Here is a 19,263-nt window from a genome sequence, read left to right as displayed (position 1 = left end):
GTTGAGGTCCCAGCTATACAATGGCATGGCTTCCGCAGGAAACATCCAGCAAAACTTTCTCTCCAGGGTTTAAGGCAGTCCCTCGAGTGAACAGAAAATTGAACCCACGAGTCCCTCTTACAGAATGATTGCTATGCCAGTTGCCATTCTGTGACTGTTGGGCCTCCTCTGTTTCTTTCCCTCCAAAGAACAGTTGAAAGTGCCTACTCTCAGCAGATATACCTAGACTGTGGATCCCAAGTGTTTGGAGATACCTTCCTGCAGCATACAGCAAGGTCCTTGGACAAGGCAGGGTTTCAGGATGCCTTCTGTCCTCCCAGCAACGTCCTAGTACATGCCAGCAGGCAGCTTTCAGCTTAGGTTCTCCCAGGTAGTCTATATTAGATCCCATTGTCAAACACCTAACTCTCTCCATGCATTGCACACAATCCATAGACAACAGTATTTTGTTGTCTTTTGTTATCATCCTAGATAACCCTTATTCATGCAGGCACATTTTTTCTTTTATCAAGTATTTTTCCATATACTTGTCTTACAAGAGTTTAATACTTTCTAGCAGACCTATGTATAACATTCAGCAAATAGGTTAATTACGAAAGAAAACCTCCAAAGGCTCACCGAAGAAAGGGGAACAGCTATTTTACATATAAGTGGCTCACTGGAGCCATCTGCTCAGCTGACATTACAAGCAGACAGAAATGATATATCTTCTTAAGCTTTCTCTATCCATGACTTACTATTTTAGGTTTGTATACTTATACATCCAAACAGCTCTAAACTCCCTCATTATTCTCTTGGGATGTGTAATTATTGGTTTGTCTATGAAATGGAAGAGAAATTTCTCTCTGAACACATAGTAATCAAAACATCATTAACCATGCTTCCTGTGGTAAAGCGTACAGAAATTTTTTACCCTATTCTCCTGCCTGTGTAGAGATATTTGTGCCAGCCAGCTGAGAACAAGCATGACGTTTGAAAGGTATCAACAAAGTTCATATACATTGGACAGTGTGTAACATTTTCTGGGAAACAGAGAACGAAATCTAGATATAAAAATAGATGTGGTTTAGCCTATTCATAGAAAATTCTGGATTCAGGAACAGAGACCTTATTCCAATATATTATGCAAAGCTGCTTTCACCTTTAATTGTAGATGAATATACGAATATATATAAAAGTTTGCAAATAACATATTGCTCATTAACTTACATGAATCTTTACCCTGGTATTTTAAAGAAATGAGGCTCACACAACCATTCTGTCTGTCCATCTGTCAGCTTCCTTTCCCATCCTCCTCTTATTAGGCTTTGAACCTCTTCATTGATTTCTGCCAAACTGAACAAGAAGTTAAATTAAGAAAGATAATCAATTCTGTATTATAAAAATTTGTGGCTGAATAGAAGGACCCGAGTTAGCGCCCCCTCTCAGGAAAAGACTTTTATAAGCCTGTCCCTTGACCAGTTTCAAAGCCTGCTGGCTACTAAGCTTGTACGTGATAACTAGCTAGTCAGCACACGCATAGCCCAGAAGCAGCTAAGCCACATGCTCCCGTTTGCCCGATAAGACAGGCAAATAAGACAGGAACAGGAGGGCATGTGGGAGGACAACATGGAAGACAAATGAGGGTGCTCAAAATACCAAGTGAAAGAGACAAGTGTTAAGAGATAAAGGTTGCAAATCCATAAATCAGCCTTTATTCATCCTAATGGTCACAGGACAACTTGTTATACCATGTTTATCTGGTTGGTTTATAACTCAAATGAGGAGATAAGCAAAGCTTCCCTGTAGAGAAAAGCAAGGCTATTATGTCAATTTATGTCACTATGACACGGACAGATGCATCTGCATTCCTCTGTTATCTTGCCTTGGTTGTAAAAGCATTAAGTTAGGTTAAATTTATACTCAGTTGTAATCCATGGTTTGGCTTTTTCCTAGAATATCCATAATTTTAGGAATATCACATTCAAATTTGAGTACACAGTTCTAATAAGACTAATCTGAAACTTTTTTCTGCTTTTTAGTAATTCACAATGATACGCTTATTGCTGATTTTAATCAAGCACTGGCTTGATGTTAAAGCTGCATTTTTTAATTTATTCCTGTAACCAGTGAACTCCATAGAGATGACAAATGTGTCTCGGTCACTTCACTTTTCCATTAGCGTCGTTGAGGGTGTGAGTCTGAAACCAGCGTAAGAAGCAGCATGCCCCAAATGAAAGTCACTGGTAGGGCACGCAATCCCCCCAGAATTAACAACTTCACTATGGCAAATCCTGCTTTAGATACTCTAACGATGTGAATTGGCATAGTTTTGAGTTCAAATGAGACAAATTCGTTTGCACTGGCTGAACAATGAGCATCCTACCTCTACAAAATATGTAAACAGTGATAAAGGCAAAGAATAGTCTTAATTAACAGGTTGGACCCTTATTTTATACCCTGTGAACTTGAGTCAAACTGATGAAAACAATGGGAGGCTTGAAAAAACACTGGGATAGGGTCGTTCAGAGAAGTGGAAGGTGACAGGGAAAGGAAATCCGGTGCTGTTGCTGGAAATTTCTTATGTCAAAATATATTAGCTTGACCAACGAAGAACATGCTCCCTATCTAGTAATTCCCATGATCTTTATAGGAATCCAGCCAAGACATGGAGAAAAAGAGAATGGATGTTCAAAACTAATAAGAATCCTTCACAGTTTCTTTAATAAGTCAACCTAAAAAGCAGATGTAGTAAAACTTTAATTTATAGCTGTGATTAAAAAGCCTTTAATTGCCTATTTCACAATTTTCTTTAAAATGTTCTTTGGGAAGCACAATAATTTGATTCCACCGAGACTTGTGCGCAAATGTTTAATTCTAGCAAAGAACCTGAACTTCGTATGACCTCTGGAAAATGGTAATTATTTCTTCTTTGCTTGATTTGTTGAGCTTTGGTTTCTTCACTGTGAAGACCAAAAAAGCTGTCCCAAAAAGTAAATTTAGCATATGCTCTGGAGCCTGAGGTAATTATGGAAAAGTTCATCCCTCTTCTAGTTAGCTTGGAGTCCAGTCCTGCACTACTGTAAGACAGAGGAGCTTCAGCCCTTATTTGCATAAGAACTGGATGAGTTTTACAAGGAAAGGAATGGGGACCTGGCTTTGAAAATCCAACATCGCCATCTATTGGATTTCTATGCCGGGTGAGATTCAAAAATACTTTAATCCAGCTAAGAGTTCCCTGGACTTTACACACTACAAATTCAGCCTCTTTAACAGTAAATCAGGAAGACTTTTTCTTAAGGCAGCAAGAGAACTTAGATATCCTATCTTCAGTTTCAATTAAGTCTCTTCCAGAAGTGACGAGTTCCCAAAGCTCAGTTTGTTTTGTCAAAACATTTATTTTTTACAATAAAATCCATGAAGTAAAGCTGATTGGCAAGCTTACAGAAAAAGAAGTCAATTAACTAAATTCTGCAGATGCCTTTAAAAATCCTCTCCTTAAAGTACATAAAGTGGCAATTTGGTTTCCATAGAAATTCACATGTCTTGAAGTTTTATTCTGTTTTATTTTAAAAAAGAGAAAACGCTGTTCAGGCAACTTGGCACTAGAACCTATAAAAAAAAAGAAAGTTGTGAAAAGCACTGCTTACTTTGACTGAAAGCTCCCAGATATAACATGCATTCTTTTAGTAGAAACTCTTTCATTCGATCTTCATTTCTAAAATAATTCACCTCTTGTGCAAAACACGAGTTTACTATAATAATGATAATAAAAAAAGAGAAGCTATTTCCTAGAATGCTGAGTTTTAGCAGCACAAATTGTACTCAGCTGCAGTACACGCCCACCGGCTTACCTGCACCCCAGCTGTGAGTGCAATAATTCGTATGCTGTAAGTAGTAGTGAATGTCTAAAGACTGCAGAATTCAAATGCATATCCTCATAGTCTCTGGCTGTTTGAATCCAGGATTTGGGTTCCGTCTACTGGCAAAATTTAAACTTCCCTTCAGGCTCAGATTTGAAATACCTTAACACCTTTAATATTGTATGAAACCAGACTGTTACGTGAGACTGAACAAGTTTAAGGTCATCTCAAAGTTACATAGGAAAATCCACATATTCCTGAGATATATAAACATGAAATGTTCATCAGGGGAGCTCAGAACTGGAATAACTCACAGTTCATGGAAACATTTAGAAAAACAATGCAACTTTCTGGAATGAAATGTTAGAAAATTGTTATCCATAAAGACAAATGAAATATGTGGGTATCACAAGTCTGCAGGAGGGAGTGCAAAGAGCTGCTTTTATTTATCCGAAGACCCAGAATGTTTTAAGGATGATGTTTTTTCAAAATGCAGGTACATTTTTTTTTTTTCTTATGCTCAGCTTTCTTGCTTTTTCACATAAATCAAGCAAATGAGCAAACACAAGAAATTCAGCCGTAAAGTGTCACCCTGAAATCACTGTAATTATGCACACAGATTAGATGCCTAATTGTTTGCAGAGCCATCTTGAAAATGTGGCCATAAATACTGGAGCTACAAACTCCCAGTGTGAGACTTAGTTGCCAGGTATTGTTCTCAGGAGTTTGTTCAGCATAAAATCAGCTGGCCTGTAATATTTAAACTGTTGTATGTCTATTGTTACATTTAATGAACATTTTACTCTTGGAAATATGAGAAATGCTCGTTGTCTTCAGTCTTGTTAGAAGATGTTTTAGTGAACTCAAGGATATTAGGTTATGAATTTCAGCAACTTTATTAAAAGAGCAGAGTCATTTCACCAACTGCCAATTAGGCATTGCTGCAAAATAGGGAGTAACTGTTATGAATTTTAAAAATATGTGGTTTTAGCAATCTGAATAAAATGCTCTACTCTTCCCAGTTGCCCTCTTGTCTTTTATAATAGTATTAATAGTTATAAAAGGTAAGCAAAATCTAAGTTTATCTCAAAAACAGTAAGAAAAGAGTATTTGTATACAATCTAGTAGAAAACTTTAATGTCAGAAACAAAAGAATATAAATCTTCTTTCACATCGGTTCTCTCTGATTTTTTTCAGTGCTACTGAGAAAGCTAGGGTCAACACAACATTCTTCACTTCCTCCAGCTTTCCTTTTGGCCCACTACATTGTACTTGAATCTGTTGATCATTCCAGATAACACCACCATCACCACACTGTGGGTTTGGGAAGAAACAAGAAAAAATTTGGAAGTTCTTGCTGGAGTAAAGTATTGAGATATAGACTCTTTCTCTGACTTTACCTCTTCAACTCACGCCTGGCTCAATAAAAGTGTTGTAGCATTAAAGCATTCCACTTGAGGTACTCAGTGACCCTGGATTCTGCTGCATGCCTACCCAGAAAAGTAAACCTATTCAAAACAGGTAGTAAATCTCAACAATACAAGCTAAGGCTTCCATCACTGAACTCTTATCCAAACATATCTACTTATTCAGGATTATATGTTCTCAATTTTTTCAACAGGTGTTCACTTGAGCAAACATCAATGCTCTGAAAAATCCCTCAGCACCAAGAAGATTAAACAAATGATACCAAGTTTTCATTTTTTGTATATATACAGTCTTCAGCTACTCATACACTTTCACTTACAGCAATGAATTAGAGGTTCTAAAAGACTGATTAAAGCCATAACACGTTCTGTGTTTGAACAAGTGAGATTTACTGGTAGAAACTGGCAACTGCTCTATAACCTCCGGGGTAAGTGTTTCTTACTAAGATATGCATGTTTGAAAATACTACAAGACAACTTGTTCTTGTATTTTCCAAACATAACGTAGCCTATGAACACAACACTCCTGTAAGCAAAGTTACAGTGTAAAGAAGAGAAAGTGAGACATACAGACAGTAAGTCAGCACTTGGGAACCTGAAAGACAAAGGTCATACACATTGACTAGGCTGATATCTAATGAGGGGTTAGAAAGTTTCTGCCTCCTGGAGGACTGGCCCCCTGATGGCGGGCAGAGAGCCTCTGGTTCCCCTGGAGGGTGTCTATTTCCTGAATACCAGTGAAGCCTTTGGGATTTTACTTCATAGTGGCACTGAGGAGCAGTTCCACAGGAGAGAGAGATTCAGAGACTCTTCCTGAGCTGCAGCTTGCTCAGGGCTAACCTCAGGGGGAACCAACAACCCTGAGCAGCAGCCATGAGGCTCAAAGGTCGCTCAGCTAAAGAGGACTCCTGGGAACATCCCCATCTTTAATAAAGTAGGGCCATGGGAAAGCTTGCCCTTCTTGCTAGATCTAGGGTAAAGATTCATAAAGGAATAATCACCTCTAAATGAGAGCAGGGAACGGGGATTCTGGGGAGTTGCACCTTTTCCCCTATGTTGTGTTGGAAGAAATAAAATGCTGAATAGACTCCAGTTATAAAGTCCAGGGAGCCCCAAAGTGTACCCAGATCAGAGGAGATGCAGGCAGAAAATGTATATGGTAAAATTTGCTCATTTTTCTCACACTTCTTCCTATGAAGTCAATAGGATAGTATGTTTCATCAACTCTATTTAAAAATGTGATAAGGAAAAATTGTCAGTCAGCCCCACGGGATAGGAGCCAAAGGTGGCAGATAGATTTTGGATGGTGCGCAACAGGGCTGGCCAGGGACTAGAACTGGGAACCACAGCATTCCTGAAAAGCAAACATTCCTACATTCCTAGTCCTGGCTCCCACTAAGTTTGGAACTGTGTGGAAGCTAGAAACTCTTGCCTCACATGCAGGCAAGGTAGTATCTTACCACTGATCAGCAGCAGCTCAAAACTTCTAAGCAGGTCCAATTCTTGTAGAGTTTTTGCCGGTAAATAAACTGTCTTCTGGAAAAGTTAAAATAAAGGCTAGCACACCACCCTGGACGGGTTGCTGAGCCCTGACGCCCAGTATTATTCTTACCAGTTCAATTCCTTCTGGGGATGAAACACTGTAACTTACTCAAACCCCTGTGCTCTTTGCACAGCCAGAGGAGATCTAAATAGCATTTCACCAAATTCTAAACTGCACGGATTGATTTTGTACCACAGCTGTAATTTCCTTCTCCCTTTTCAAATGACATGATATTTAACAGGACAGTGTGAAGGTTCAGAAATATTTTCTGTAAGTCAGAATAAATTACACAGTGCTAGCAGAACAGCAGAAAGGCACATTTTTGTGGGCGAAATCATTGCAGCTGGGATATTGCAGAATGCTGAATCTACTTTTTTATCCAGAGAGAGAGGGAGAAAAATCAGCCATAGAGCTCCTGTTTGCTTGCACTGCAACTAGCCGTGCTCTTGCCAGCTTACTGCAAAGTGTTGCAGTCTCTCGTTAATACCCACATCCGTCACTGGCACCAACAGCCTCAGTCATCAGCAGTGTTCATTTAGAAGCAGTGATCAAACAAATTAAGACCAAAAATGAATCTGGCATCCAAATCTTCAATTTCTACCCCAACTTTGAAATGCCAGACATCCCACAGGCCCTTCAGGCTTGAATCAAAGCCTGGTGATGTCAGTTAGAAGTTCAAAAGTCAGACACATCTCAAGATATTTCTAAAGACGCGCCTCCTCCTCAGCACCCTCATATGGGATAGACACACTTCAGTCCACTAGTGGAGTTCTGTCAGATTTAATACTTTCTTGGTATTTTAACAGGGGTGGCCGGTAACTCCAAAAGAGCTGATATGGCTTTAACAGTCAGCATATTTCCCCACAGTATGAGGGGAAAGAAGAAAGAGAATCGCCCTCTCAATAAAAGATTGATTACCTTCTGTTTTTAAGAACCTGTGTTCTCTGAGGATACTCCTTGACCATGTCCTACTGATCAGAACAGATTCTACCCAACCCAAATCTGGAACAGCCTATATAGTGCAGGGGCTTTTTGGTCGTTGTTAAGTTTCGATATTGGATTCTTTTTCTTAAATTAGGGCACTTAAGAACTTATTTAGAGGAAAATTTTGAACTTTATCCTTCATCAGAACTTGCTTACTGAAAAGCTGTTTAGTGCGAGGAAAACCTCATAAGAATATGCCTTAACGATTTTCAGTAAAAAGGCATTGCTTCACAGGCCTTTGACTTCAAAGCTTGTGAAAATTCAGTTTTGTTTCAAAATTTGGGGATTAACATTTGCGGGGTACAGAAGGAACACATGCAAAACAATATGAAAGGGAATGTTATTCCAGAGCTTGATACATAGACCTCAGTTTTCACATCACTGGAATAGAAAAACCAAAACTGAAGTCCATATGGGAAACAACCAATTCATGGTGCCTCAGAAGCGATGCAGCTATCACACGCATGCTGAATAGCCACTCGCTAGATAAACGAACCACTAGGTTAAAGTAGTGCAGGCAACAGAACCTGAGCCAACATCACCGATCTGCTGCTGTAGATACGATCCCTCTTTTTGTCCATCTACCAAGGCTTTCCTCTCTATTATCGTCTTTTTTTTTTTATTTTTTCAGCTGACCACATTTTTACCCTGATGTGTCTTTTCAAGCCAGGTGGCACTTGCCCGAGACCACACCTCTCCCGCTGTCCACCCGCACCATCCCCACCTCTGCCCTGTGCTTCTTTACCACGCAACCCCCGTCCCTTAACCGCCTCCTGGCGAGGAGCCTGAGCCGTGCCCTTGCCGCGGATGGGGCGACCTGCAGTAGGGCTCTACCAGCCCAGGGACTTCCCATAGCTTCAACGGCGCCTGACCCCTTGAGCAGCCCCCGGGGCGGCAGCCTCCAGCCTCCCCGCGTCCTCAGAGCTGCCCTGCGCGCAGCCTAACAGGGCCCTGCCCCGCTGCTACCACAGCGGCGGTGCCAAGGCGCAACTTCTAACCTTGCAGTGAGCCCAAGCGACCACAAGAGACCGCCTTCCAGGTGCGCAGAAGAGCTGTGCAAGCGGCCCGCGTTAAAAAAACTCAACCGCAGCGCCCCACGCAGCCGCGAGTGCGGCCCCGGGGAGAGAGGGGCCGGGGCCGGGGCGAAGCGCCCGCTCCGCTCCTCTCCTCTCCTCTCCTCTCCTCAGCTCCGCTCCCGCCCGCTGCCTGAGGGGGCCCGCGCGCCCCTCCGGCGCGAGACACCCCCGCCGCGCGCCCTCGCAAGACTGCAAATCCCAGCAGCCTGCGCGCCGCCTCCTCCTATTGGCTGTCGCCGGCAGGAAGCGATCGGCGCGGTGAGGGCGCGGGCGGCGGCGGCCGGAAGGGCAGGAGGGCGCAGGTCTCTGCTGGGGCCGGGAGGGCGCTGCGGGGTGGGCCCGGCCCGGCCCGATCCGGTCCGGTCCGGTCCGGTCCGGTCCGGTCCGGCCCGGCCCGGCCCGGTCCGGGGGGGGGCGGGCGCCGGTGCCGGTGCCGGTGCCGGTGCCAGTGCCGGTGTCATGGGGGGCGCCGGCTGCAGCCCGGCTCCTTATCGCAGGGGGCGGGATAGCGCTGAGATGACAGAGCCGGGAATGGCTGCCCGGGGCCTGGCTCTGGGGGGTAGCGATGGGGCTGAAGGGGAGCGCGGTGCAGGCCGGGCCTGGGGCGGCGGGGGCGGGGGGCTCGCTGCACGCAGTGCGCAGGGGACCGGGCGGGCGAGGCGGTGCTGAGGCCTGTGTGTGTGACTTCAGTCCCCCTGCAGAGGAGAAGCCGTAGCGTGGTGCTGTGCCGTGCCGGTCCTGGGAATCCGAGCTTGTGAATTAGCGTATTTATGGGAACACCGTACTGGCCCCATGTCACTGTATAGTGCATAGAAGATGCCTGTATAAATTGGTCCCTCCCCTGAGTGACAATAGTTTCCCTCAGGTGATGAAAGAGTACTATTAGGTACTTCACAGATTTGTTTGCTGACAAGGCATTTACGTGATACTTACTGAGGGTTATTTCTTTCTCATTTCTAAAAACCTAACCCCTCCAAGGAGTCCAACATGGAAGAGTTTAAAGATGCAAGTCCACCTGAAGAATTACTTGATCACTTAAAGCTTTCTGATCAGAAGTCTTCAGAGACTGGCCCCAAAGATGCACAGAATCCCCAAAACACTGAAAGTGGATACGCACCATCTTCAGCCAAAGATCCCACAACAGCAGATGAGTGTTTCCATGACTGTCACGACTCCTTTGAGGGAAAAGAACCTATGCTGGATGATGAAGGGAATTTACAGGATGATGAGAATAGCTCAAGGAAGCAGACAGAACTAGATGAAGAATACTTACTAGAACTAGAAAAAGATATGCCAGAGGAAGAAAAACAGGTAATCCAGAGTACCAGTGTTGAATATAAGAAGATGTGTTTTCAGTGTCACGTTTCTGAATGGTCTGTGACCGGCGTGAAAATAGACAATTTAAAATTCTCTTATGTGTCTAGTTTTACTGTTCTTAATTTCTTCTTTTAGGTAACAAATATTTTTGTTAGCTTACCTCGCTGTTCTTAATCATCACATTCCATTGCAGATTTTTGTCTCCTTTCATCACTGTGTAAGGTTACTGTGACTCAGAGAGTTTATAAGAAACAAAAATCTCCCTGTTTCATATTACTTAGTTGTGTGCATTCATTGTTTTCACCTCATTAGCTGCAAGGTGCTTTTCCAAAACTCAGAGCCGGTTTCAGGATAGTTCAATATCTCAAAGGCTAGTTTATGTAATACAACTACTTGTGATTAAATTTGACAGTATCCCTATAGATTGCTTAAGTTTTAAACAAACAAAGCGCATTAAATATGTGGCTTTGTTTACTTTAAGTGCGGTTACATTGGACAAAGCGCTTGGGTAACAAACTGGATAATGTGGGGAGTAACAAAATAGGTATTGGGGGAAGTCCGACAGCCTCTGTAATGGTGTTTACTCCCCCATAAGTCAGTGTGAACCAGTTGTTTTGACGCTCAGTGGTGTCACTTGACGGCATTTAGTTTTCAGGGTTCTAAGATATCATGGTCATCAAGTAGTTAGAAAAAAAGATAGAACGTTTTTTTCCCTAACTTTGAGAAAACTTGTTACATCACTTTCGGGATTAGACTCTGGTCACTTGAGTAATGCCGTGATTTCTGCTGGTAATTATGTTCTCATAGCAAATGGTGGAAGGTTTTTCAACTTTAGTTTGCAAATGGTGGGGGAGTAAAGATATTAAACTAAAATCTGCATCCCGACATACAACTGCTGTAATTTTTTTTTTTTAACACTCTGTTTTTGACAAGTTATATAGCTTGGCCTCTTGAACAGATCGTGTTTCAAAGAACTGATCCAGCCTCTTAAAATCTGAGTGAATTATCCAAATGAGCAGTTACTTGTACTGAAAATTGAAATAGTGACAAAAAGTACTACTATATTCTTTGGCAGTTGGGGAAAAGATGAAATTCTGACATATTGTAACTTATGTGAAGGGAAGACTTCAGCAAACTTTATTTTATAGTCCTGTAGCATGAATTAGATCTTGTTTTAATAAAAGGTGTCCTTACTGAAAGGCTAGCTGCACAATTTGGATCCTAGGTAACACTGGATAACTGATTATGATGAGGGAAGGAGAGAGTGGAGTAAGGAATGGTAGCTGACAAGAGATGGTCGGCAGCATCTTAGGAAAGCATTACTTCATAAGGGAAGATAGTGTATTGTATAGGTGTATAGTTTTTATTCTGGAAACTCCCAAATCACCAGGAGCAGTAGAAGAAATTACTACTGTAATGGACAAGTACTACTAAAATGAGGCATTTGATGAAAAAGAAGAAATGAAGGGTCATATAAATTTTTTTTTTTTTCAAGTGCTTAAAATATTATGAATGTTTCATTGAATTTATAGGGGCTTATTACTCTTTTGTACAGGCAGGGTGATCTTTTCTAATTCAACTGACTTGGTAAAGCTGGACCACACTTTCTTAACTGTTGGCTAGCCCTGTCTGTGTTGTATAAGTAAATAAATGCTGGCTATACATTGCTCAAAAAAGTTGGAAAGAGGGAGGGGCTTAGCAAGTAGTAACTTGACTATGCCATGATCTTAGTGCCTGCTACTGTAAATAGAGAATGAGGGGCAGAAATACGCAGAGCTAAGATGCCAGAGGCAACCAAACATCTAAATTGTTTGTTACAAGCCAGTATAGAGAAATTTAATCAAGTTGTGGCTCAAATAGCTCCCTTGCTGGTAGGGTGGCATTTCTGACATCAGTGAAGACAAAAAGGTAGTTTTTCATCTGTAGTACAGATTGTCATGTTAATGTAGAATTTCCTTGAGGTGGAAAAGCAATATGGGACTAGTGGGGAAGTAGAACATGGAATATAATCTCCTTGTGGTAGGCATGAGACTAAATATAACACTTGTCTGCTGCTTCACCTTGTGGAAATCACTTCATCTCTCTCTCTCTTTCTCTCTCTGTGTCTCTCGATTTTGACATCTGTAAAATGGGCATAATGATGTTTGCCAGTGGTAATACTTTGAGCTCTAATAAGGAATAGTGGGGGTGGGGGATATCAAGAGGTTATCTGGTGCATCGTTTGCCCCAAAAAGGCCTCTGGAGAGGTCATCAACCCCCTGCTCAAGGTTACATAAATTAGATCACCTTGCCCAGAGCCATGCAAGCTTCTCAGAGCCTGGAGACCGCACAGCCTCTCTGGGCCCCTGTTCTAGTGTTTAACTACCCTCATGGTGGAAACTTTTTTCCACATATTCAATTAGTGTCTCCTTTGTTGCAACTTGTGACCACTGCCCTTCTTTTTCTGCATGCCTCCAGGAAGAGTCCCTCTCCATTTTCTCTAGCATACATAGGAAAACTATTATCATGTTGCCCTTGTGTCTTTTCCAGTTTAGACTAAACAGTCCCTTTCTTCTGCTTGTATTTATTGCTTTTACAAGGAACATTGTCATCATGAGTCAGCCTGTAACTTGAAGGCAGCTTGAGAGTTTCATAGACAAAATGTTAAAAGCTGGGGGGAAGTTATGTCATAGAATTAAACTCTGGAAAGAGCAGCAGGCCTGGAAATTGGGTGTCTTAGTTTCCATGCTGCTCTTGTTTCTGTTGTATTGTTAGGTAATCATTTCACTTTGCACATCATTTTTTGCCTTCTGTAAATTGAACGGAAGAATCATGGACGTTGAATACTTGCATTCAACTTTGTGGAACGCCATTGAAAGGTGCTATGGGAGTACACAATAGTAACTGTTTAAAGCTGGAAATATTTCCTTAGAGGAGGTATGGAGACAGCTGCAGTTTTCATCTTTCTCTAGGTTTATTTCCAGTGGTATTGAGTAATTGTACCTTTCAGCTTGGTTTATGATTATACCTAATGAAATGGAGGGATTGCACCTCTTAGTATCACCATAACTATTAGATTGGCAATAATATTGTGAATTTCGTTTATGTTCCACAGAGAGCTTTCTGAGTGGATTATATAAGCAGTCTTTAAAATATAGCTATTTTTTTCTCTAACAAAATATTGTTGGTATCTCTTATAAGAAGAGCTTGAGAAATCCAGAAACTAGAGATGAATTAGAAGCTTCCAGCAGTTGTTACAACTATTGAAGTAGCCCATCTTACCTTGCATCACCTTATGTTCTCTGTGTAGAAACCCATGGGGATGGGTCATTCCTGAATTGCCACTGCAGCTTTCCTCACAATATTTGGAATTGATGGCTACAAATTTTATTTTATTTTTAAAAGTGAAACATTCTATATGTCTTGATTACGAAAAGAATCTGTGAAATGATGCAGCTTTTAAGAAAAAAATACTGCAGTTACGATCTGAAAATGGCTACTGTACATCCATTTATTCAGAGTTCTTCAAACGTTTTAAGCCTCCTTCCAATTACTCAAAAGGTCATTTTTGAGAAGGGCAACAGGATTTTTTTTTTTTTTTTTTTTTTTTTTTTTTGCAGCTGGAGAAAATGAGGCAGAAATATTCAGAACTTGTTTATTTGACTGTTTGTGTTTTGACCAGACACTCAGCAGCGGTGCTGTGTTTGCTACTTAGGCAGTCCTTGATCAGTTATTCTCAGCCCCCTGCTGCCTCCTTCATTGTGCTAGCACACCTCTCTGTGAACGTGCAGTGAACCAGCTACGGGGAATGATTCAGATGAAAAATAATGCTGTATTTTTAGATCAAGGGCAGCGCTGGTAAAAGTAGACATCAAATGGCAGCCTTGTGATGGCATACAGGGGTAGATGGATTTTCTTCAATTAGACTACTTGCCTAAATAAGAAAAACTTCCTATGAACTGTGGTTGCAGCACCAACCATAAACTATGTACTCAAGTCATAAGAAGAGCTTTATGTTAGCCCTGCTCAAATCAAATTTATGGAGCTACACCTTAACAGTTTTGGTTTGTTGTATTTTTTTTTTTTAACTAAGCCCATTGTTATGTTTTAGCAGCTTTAATAAATCCGTTCTTTTGAGCAGTGTTCTCCAATAAATAGGCCGTAGAAAACAAAGCATCTAATTTATTCTGAAGATGCAAAGACAGATTCTAGTCCTTGCTCTGTGTATTTATGTGCATCGTATGTGCAAGCTTTCATGGTAGCAGGTCTGAGTAGAAATTCTCACCCATGCAGAAGCTGCTGCAGAGATCAAAGTGAAGGAGCAAGTGGTTGTGTATTTTCTCTCAATTATGTTTTGAGAGCCCCATACAGTGAGATTTCTAATTTTAAGCAACAGGAATTGCTTCCAGTACTGATACCATAAGAAGTCTTCTCTGCACAATGAAGCAAACTATGAACTTGAAGGGATATTAAGACACAAACCTGCAATAAATATTCTTAAAACAGATGTAGCAGAGAGCTTGGTTACTTGCCTGGACTTGCAACTCTGAGCTTTTTAAGAATTAAGCAGCCTGAAACAAAATTCACTTTCCAAGATTTTTGTTGTTATTTCAAAAGCATGCCGATTGCTGCCTCAGCAGAGGCACTGAGCAGTAAATTGCTTTTGATGCATTACAAACAGATTTTTCTGGTTAGTTGTCCTTGACAGTGATGGCTTTGACGTTGGTCTAGTCTGCAGAATTAATCAGAAGACACCCAACAGCTGTTACGTGGTAATTGTTTCAGTCTGACCCACTCCTCTTCTGGAGGGACACCCATTAATTATGAGTTTATCCAGCAGCAAGATTCTGAATCCCTCATGTTCTTCCATCATGACAGATATTGTCTTGTTCTTTGGGCCTTGTCTGGCAAAGACTTAAGCACCTGGCCTAGTAAGCTTTTATTTTGGATATAGAACACTCCTTTCTAGCTGCTGTAAGACCCCAGAATAAATATTTAATATTCCTCAAAAGCAGTTCCCTTCTTTGGGCTGTTGCATGTTTATTAGAGCTACAGCGGGCTGTAATCATGCTCAACTTCTATTTTAACACTAGGCAATGTGTCAGCAAGACAAGGAACGCAGCTCTAGTAGAGGAGATTCTTGATTAGTATCTTGTTAGCAACTCTGTAAGAATTAAGTGAAATTGAGAAATAGTATTTTTGAGTTATACCTGAGATTTTCTCAGTTCCGGGCTAAACAGTAAAACTTCCTTTCTCCTTGTATTTTCTTTCTCCTTGTATTTTCTTTCTCCTTGTATTTTCTTTTCCCTGTTTTTTTTCTTTTTTTTCTCCAGAAGTTCTAGGATGAGTTAGAGAACATTGTCTTAATCAAGAAATCTCCTTTAAGCTGCTCTCCTCCTGACCGTTTCTTCCCCATGCTTCAGGTTGATCCCATTGTTCTTCCATAAATTATGGCTTCTGTATAGAATTTGCTTTTCCAGGGGTTGAAGAACTGATCTGGGATTTCTTCCGAGATGGCTTCTCAGGTGTAGTCATTCATTTCAGCATTTGGTGTTTTCCTGGTTCCGTCTGTCCAATATAGTATAGGAACCTTGACTCTGTCAAAGTTGCTGCTTTTTCTATAGTATTTACAAAATAAAAGCTAAGGTACAAACTGGAAGATAGGATACAATAAAGCGAGTCATTTTTTAGAGCACTCCTCAGGTGTTGATCACTTGGAGATGGACTCCGGAAAGAATTATGTGGTTGGACCAAAAAACCCAGATTATTAATACATGAGACAATCCAACTGACTGTACAGCAGTAATACTTATTACATAAATTACTGACAAATACCAATAAGGAATATATCTTTTTGTTAACAGTTCTCATCAGCATTCGAAATTATTTTGTATAGCAACAAAACTTGTAAGACAGCGGGGTTTTGAAGGCCTCACGATGCAATCTTGTGAAATATAATAAAAGGTGATCCCCTTATTCAAATGACCTACTTTAATAACCTGAATCCTGTATACAGTACAGCACCAATACTAAATGTGCTATTGTTTTGGGCAAGTTGGAGGAAAAGAGGGATTGCTAGACTAAAACTGCCCTGTCTTCTGGCTTGCAAAATAGAGGAAAGCATACTGTTACGTTTTCTGAGTTAATCAAAGCTTGGAGAAGTACATTTGGGAAGTATATCTGTATCTGCTAGAGTAATTAGTTCCAAGTGCTGGTGAGAAGAACCTGGATAAAATCTGGAGTTATAATCTCCCTGTGTGATTTCTAGTTCTTTGAGTTACATTTTTAAACTAAAAAAAGTCTTTTGCTGGATGGCACTTTAATGGAAAGAGTGAAAAGTATACCTTCGTATTTCTTTCAGTGCTGCTATCTGATTTTAGTCTTATATTCATTTTCGTGTTTCTCTGGAAGATGCTGATGCTGTCAAATTGAGACCTTTTGGACTCGTGGTGGTGATGGATTAAGTGGTCAGCTCCACTTTTCTGCCTGAGGCTGTTGCCTCTGGAACAGGAATGACTGAACGGCGTGTATTGTCACACAGGAATAGTCACAGTTAGTCCGGCGTGTTAACTTAAACTGACTGCCCAGGATGGATACGACCTATTGTCTCTGGAAGTGCTGCTTACAATTTCAGGAAAAGGTAGTGTTTTGGCAGCAGAAAGACTAATGCATCTTTACCATGGAGTTACAATGAGCAGAAATCAGCCAGAGTCTAGCAACGCTTATTACTCTACCTCTTGAGTGTAGAGGGCAGCTTTGGCACCGTTTTCAAGTGACAACTCTAGCAAGGATTTTTTGAGTGACTACAACCTTAAATTGAAGTTCAAATTGTTGAATGCGTGATGCAGCAATAGCTTCACAAAACTGCAGGGGGAAGCAGATGACTACTAATGGATGACTTAGAAATAGAATTGGTATTTGAAGCTGAAAAATATATTCCCTATCTATTTAAATTCCTTGCTTCTGTGCACCCTTTGAACCCCAGTAATTTTAAATTGACTGCTATGTGGTGACCTTACCAAAGGGTATACGAGATGCAGATGTGCGTTGTCACACTGTATAAATAGCCTTACAGAGAAGAGAGTACGCATTTGCCGCTCTTGACGAAACTGGAGCCAAGAACAGTTCCCTAGCAAAGTTAAATCAATTGATCAAATAAAATGCATAGGAACAGCCAGAGGAAGCACAGTTAGAAGCATTACAGACTGAGGGTGTTTCTCCTTCAGCTCTCACCAGCTATATTTAAGGATTTCACTTCCAGCACTTTTATTATGTTGGTTACTTCCAAAACAGACCGTGAAAATGTGTAGCTTGCTTTCTTCTCTACTAGTAGAATCATGCTTTAGTGCTTTTATTTTTAACCCTGAGTTTTTTGGCAGAGTAGCTGAGGTCCGGGGCCTGTATTTGGTGGCCTTTCTTTTGAGTTGTTGTACTTCATTCAGAAGGCCAAGCTGTCTTTTCACATTACTTCAGATCAGGCCTTAATTTGCAGCACCTCTTGCTTGCCAGGCAGGTTTATGTTAAGACCCTAATTTCTTCAGAATATGGATGATTGGAATTCAGTATCCAAATCTGTAAACATTTCTAATCATATCCTTTAAGAATCATATTACTAGTTAAACATAGTTATTTCTTCTAGACTTTACAAAATAATTTTTTGACTTCGCACATCAAAAATTAATGCCTGCCACTTGGAATTTTCCATCTTTGTGTTAATAAAATATGCAGAAAAACCCCCTTAAGATTTGGCTGACTTTGAATAGCAGAAAATCATAATGGAGTGTAAGCTGGGGAAGCTGCACCTGACCCCAATGTCGTATATGATCAGCCTCAGGGAACGTAGTGGGTCAAGATATCTTTTCCTTAGGCAGAGCATTCTAGGAGTTCAGTCTGACCTACTTCCCTCGCTGAGGAAAGGGTAGCCTGCCCTGCAGCTACTTAAATCTTTTGCTGAAAAATTAGTGGGGGGGGACGCTGAAATGACATTGTGCAAAATTTGTCCCAAGGACAAGTCACTTGCAATTTTTTCACTCTGGGCTGATATGATCACAGTAAACTGATGACCAGTCAATTTGCAATTGTCCATCGAAACTGGAAATGCAGCATACTGAGTGAAAAGGTTACGTCTGCTAACAGCACTTCAGTTTTTGGTGGTTGTGGTTTGTTGTTTTTTGGTTTTTTTTTACTCTGAGTTTGAATAGAAGACATATTCTAACAGCATCCATTGGAGCAGTCATTTCAGGTTAAATGTAAATTCATCCAGAATAGTTGACTTTCCACTGCTTTTGTGTTATGATTTTCTGTTAAAAAAATGTATATATGGAGGAATAAATGGTGTATTTATTTCACAAATACAGTGTGTTTAGGATGTGACGTGCTAATGTGTATGGTTTTACATTTTGTGGAAAAGCCAGAGGAATTTGCTGCTAGCGATAGTGTGCTACTATATATTGCTTATGGGTCATGCTTGAAATACAAATACAGAAGGCTGCATGAGGTACCCTATAGACTTCACCTCTTTGAAAAATACTGTGAAAACTTGTACAGTTTGGAACTTAAGGGACAGCCTGAAACCCGTAGTACGGGGATATCTTGAAAATGTTGGTCAAGCTATAAGAGAAATACTGGTTTTGAACCAGGACTGCATTGCTTGCATTGCTGCTTGCCAGGGAGCTGAGTAAGCTGCAAAACCATATACGGTGTTCTTAACAATGCTGCTGGCTTCTGAAACATGCTTGGACAACACCTTTTCTGGTCAAACAGTCAGAAGTGACCCCAAGACTGTCACTGACGTTTGTACGTCTGTAACAGTTACGTGACTAATAGTTCTCTATCCTTCAAGTTTGTGCAGTTTGATTCCCAGGCAGACATACCAAGGAACAGGCTGTCGGAGGAGGAGAGTTGTATGAATCATCGGCTCCCCAGTGTGACAGTCCTTAAACTCTTCAGCTGCTCAGAACTTCTATCTGCGCATGTTTCCCCAGCGAACATGGCCATACAGCTTGGTCTTTCTTCTGTGCTGTTGAGGCTCTAGGTCACAGTCCTCTTGGCTACCTGAGAAGGAATCCCACAACTGAAGAATTATTTTTGTTCCT

At 41.0% G+C, this 19,263-nt stretch overlaps 1 protein-coding gene and 1 long non-coding RNA gene across 12 annotated transcripts in view; one reads left to right on the top strand and one right to left on the bottom strand.

The window, feature by feature from the left end:
* LOC148055551 (uncharacterized) overlaps positions 1-8,903 on the bottom strand; it is a 183,470-nt gene extending 174,567 nt beyond the window's left edge. For all 9 annotated transcript variants that reach the window (XR_015705271.1, XR_015705268.1, XR_015705272.1 and 6 more), the window contains exons 1-2: positions 8,795-8,903; positions 1,210-1,335 (exon numbers count right to left, since the gene is read on the bottom strand). This is a non-coding gene — a long non-coding RNA (uncharacterized LOC148055551). The remainder of the gene's footprint in view (positions 1-1,209; positions 1,336-8,794) is intronic.
* A 96-nt stretch (positions 8,904-8,999) lies between these two features.
* TTC1 (tetratricopeptide repeat domain 1) overlaps positions 9,000-19,263 on the top strand; it is a 33,419-nt gene continuing 23,155 nt past the window's right edge. The window contains exons 1-2 of one of the 3 annotated variants that reach the window (XM_087760032.1): positions 9,000-9,130; positions 9,851-10,183. In XM_087760032.1, coding sequence (XP_087616158.1) covers positions 9,860-10,183 — 324 coding nt within the window. In that variant the 5' untranslated portion in view covers positions 9,000-9,130; positions 9,851-9,859. Of the gene's footprint in view, positions 9,175-9,473; positions 9,738-9,850; positions 10,184-19,263 lie in introns of those variants that run through there. The other 2 variants (XM_087760030.1, XM_087760031.1) reach the window with 2 other exon arrangements.

This window comes from Nipponia nippon, unplaced genomic scaffold (assembly GCF_047370975.1).
Source record: "Nipponia nippon isolate SJK-2023a ecotype South Korea unplaced genomic scaffold, ASM4737097v1 scaffold_21, whole genome shotgun sequence".
In the NCBI taxonomy this organism is placed as follows: Eukaryota; Metazoa; Chordata; class Aves; order Pelecaniformes; family Threskiornithidae; genus Nipponia; species Nipponia nippon.
This window is presented reverse-complemented; position numbering and strand designations above follow the sequence as displayed.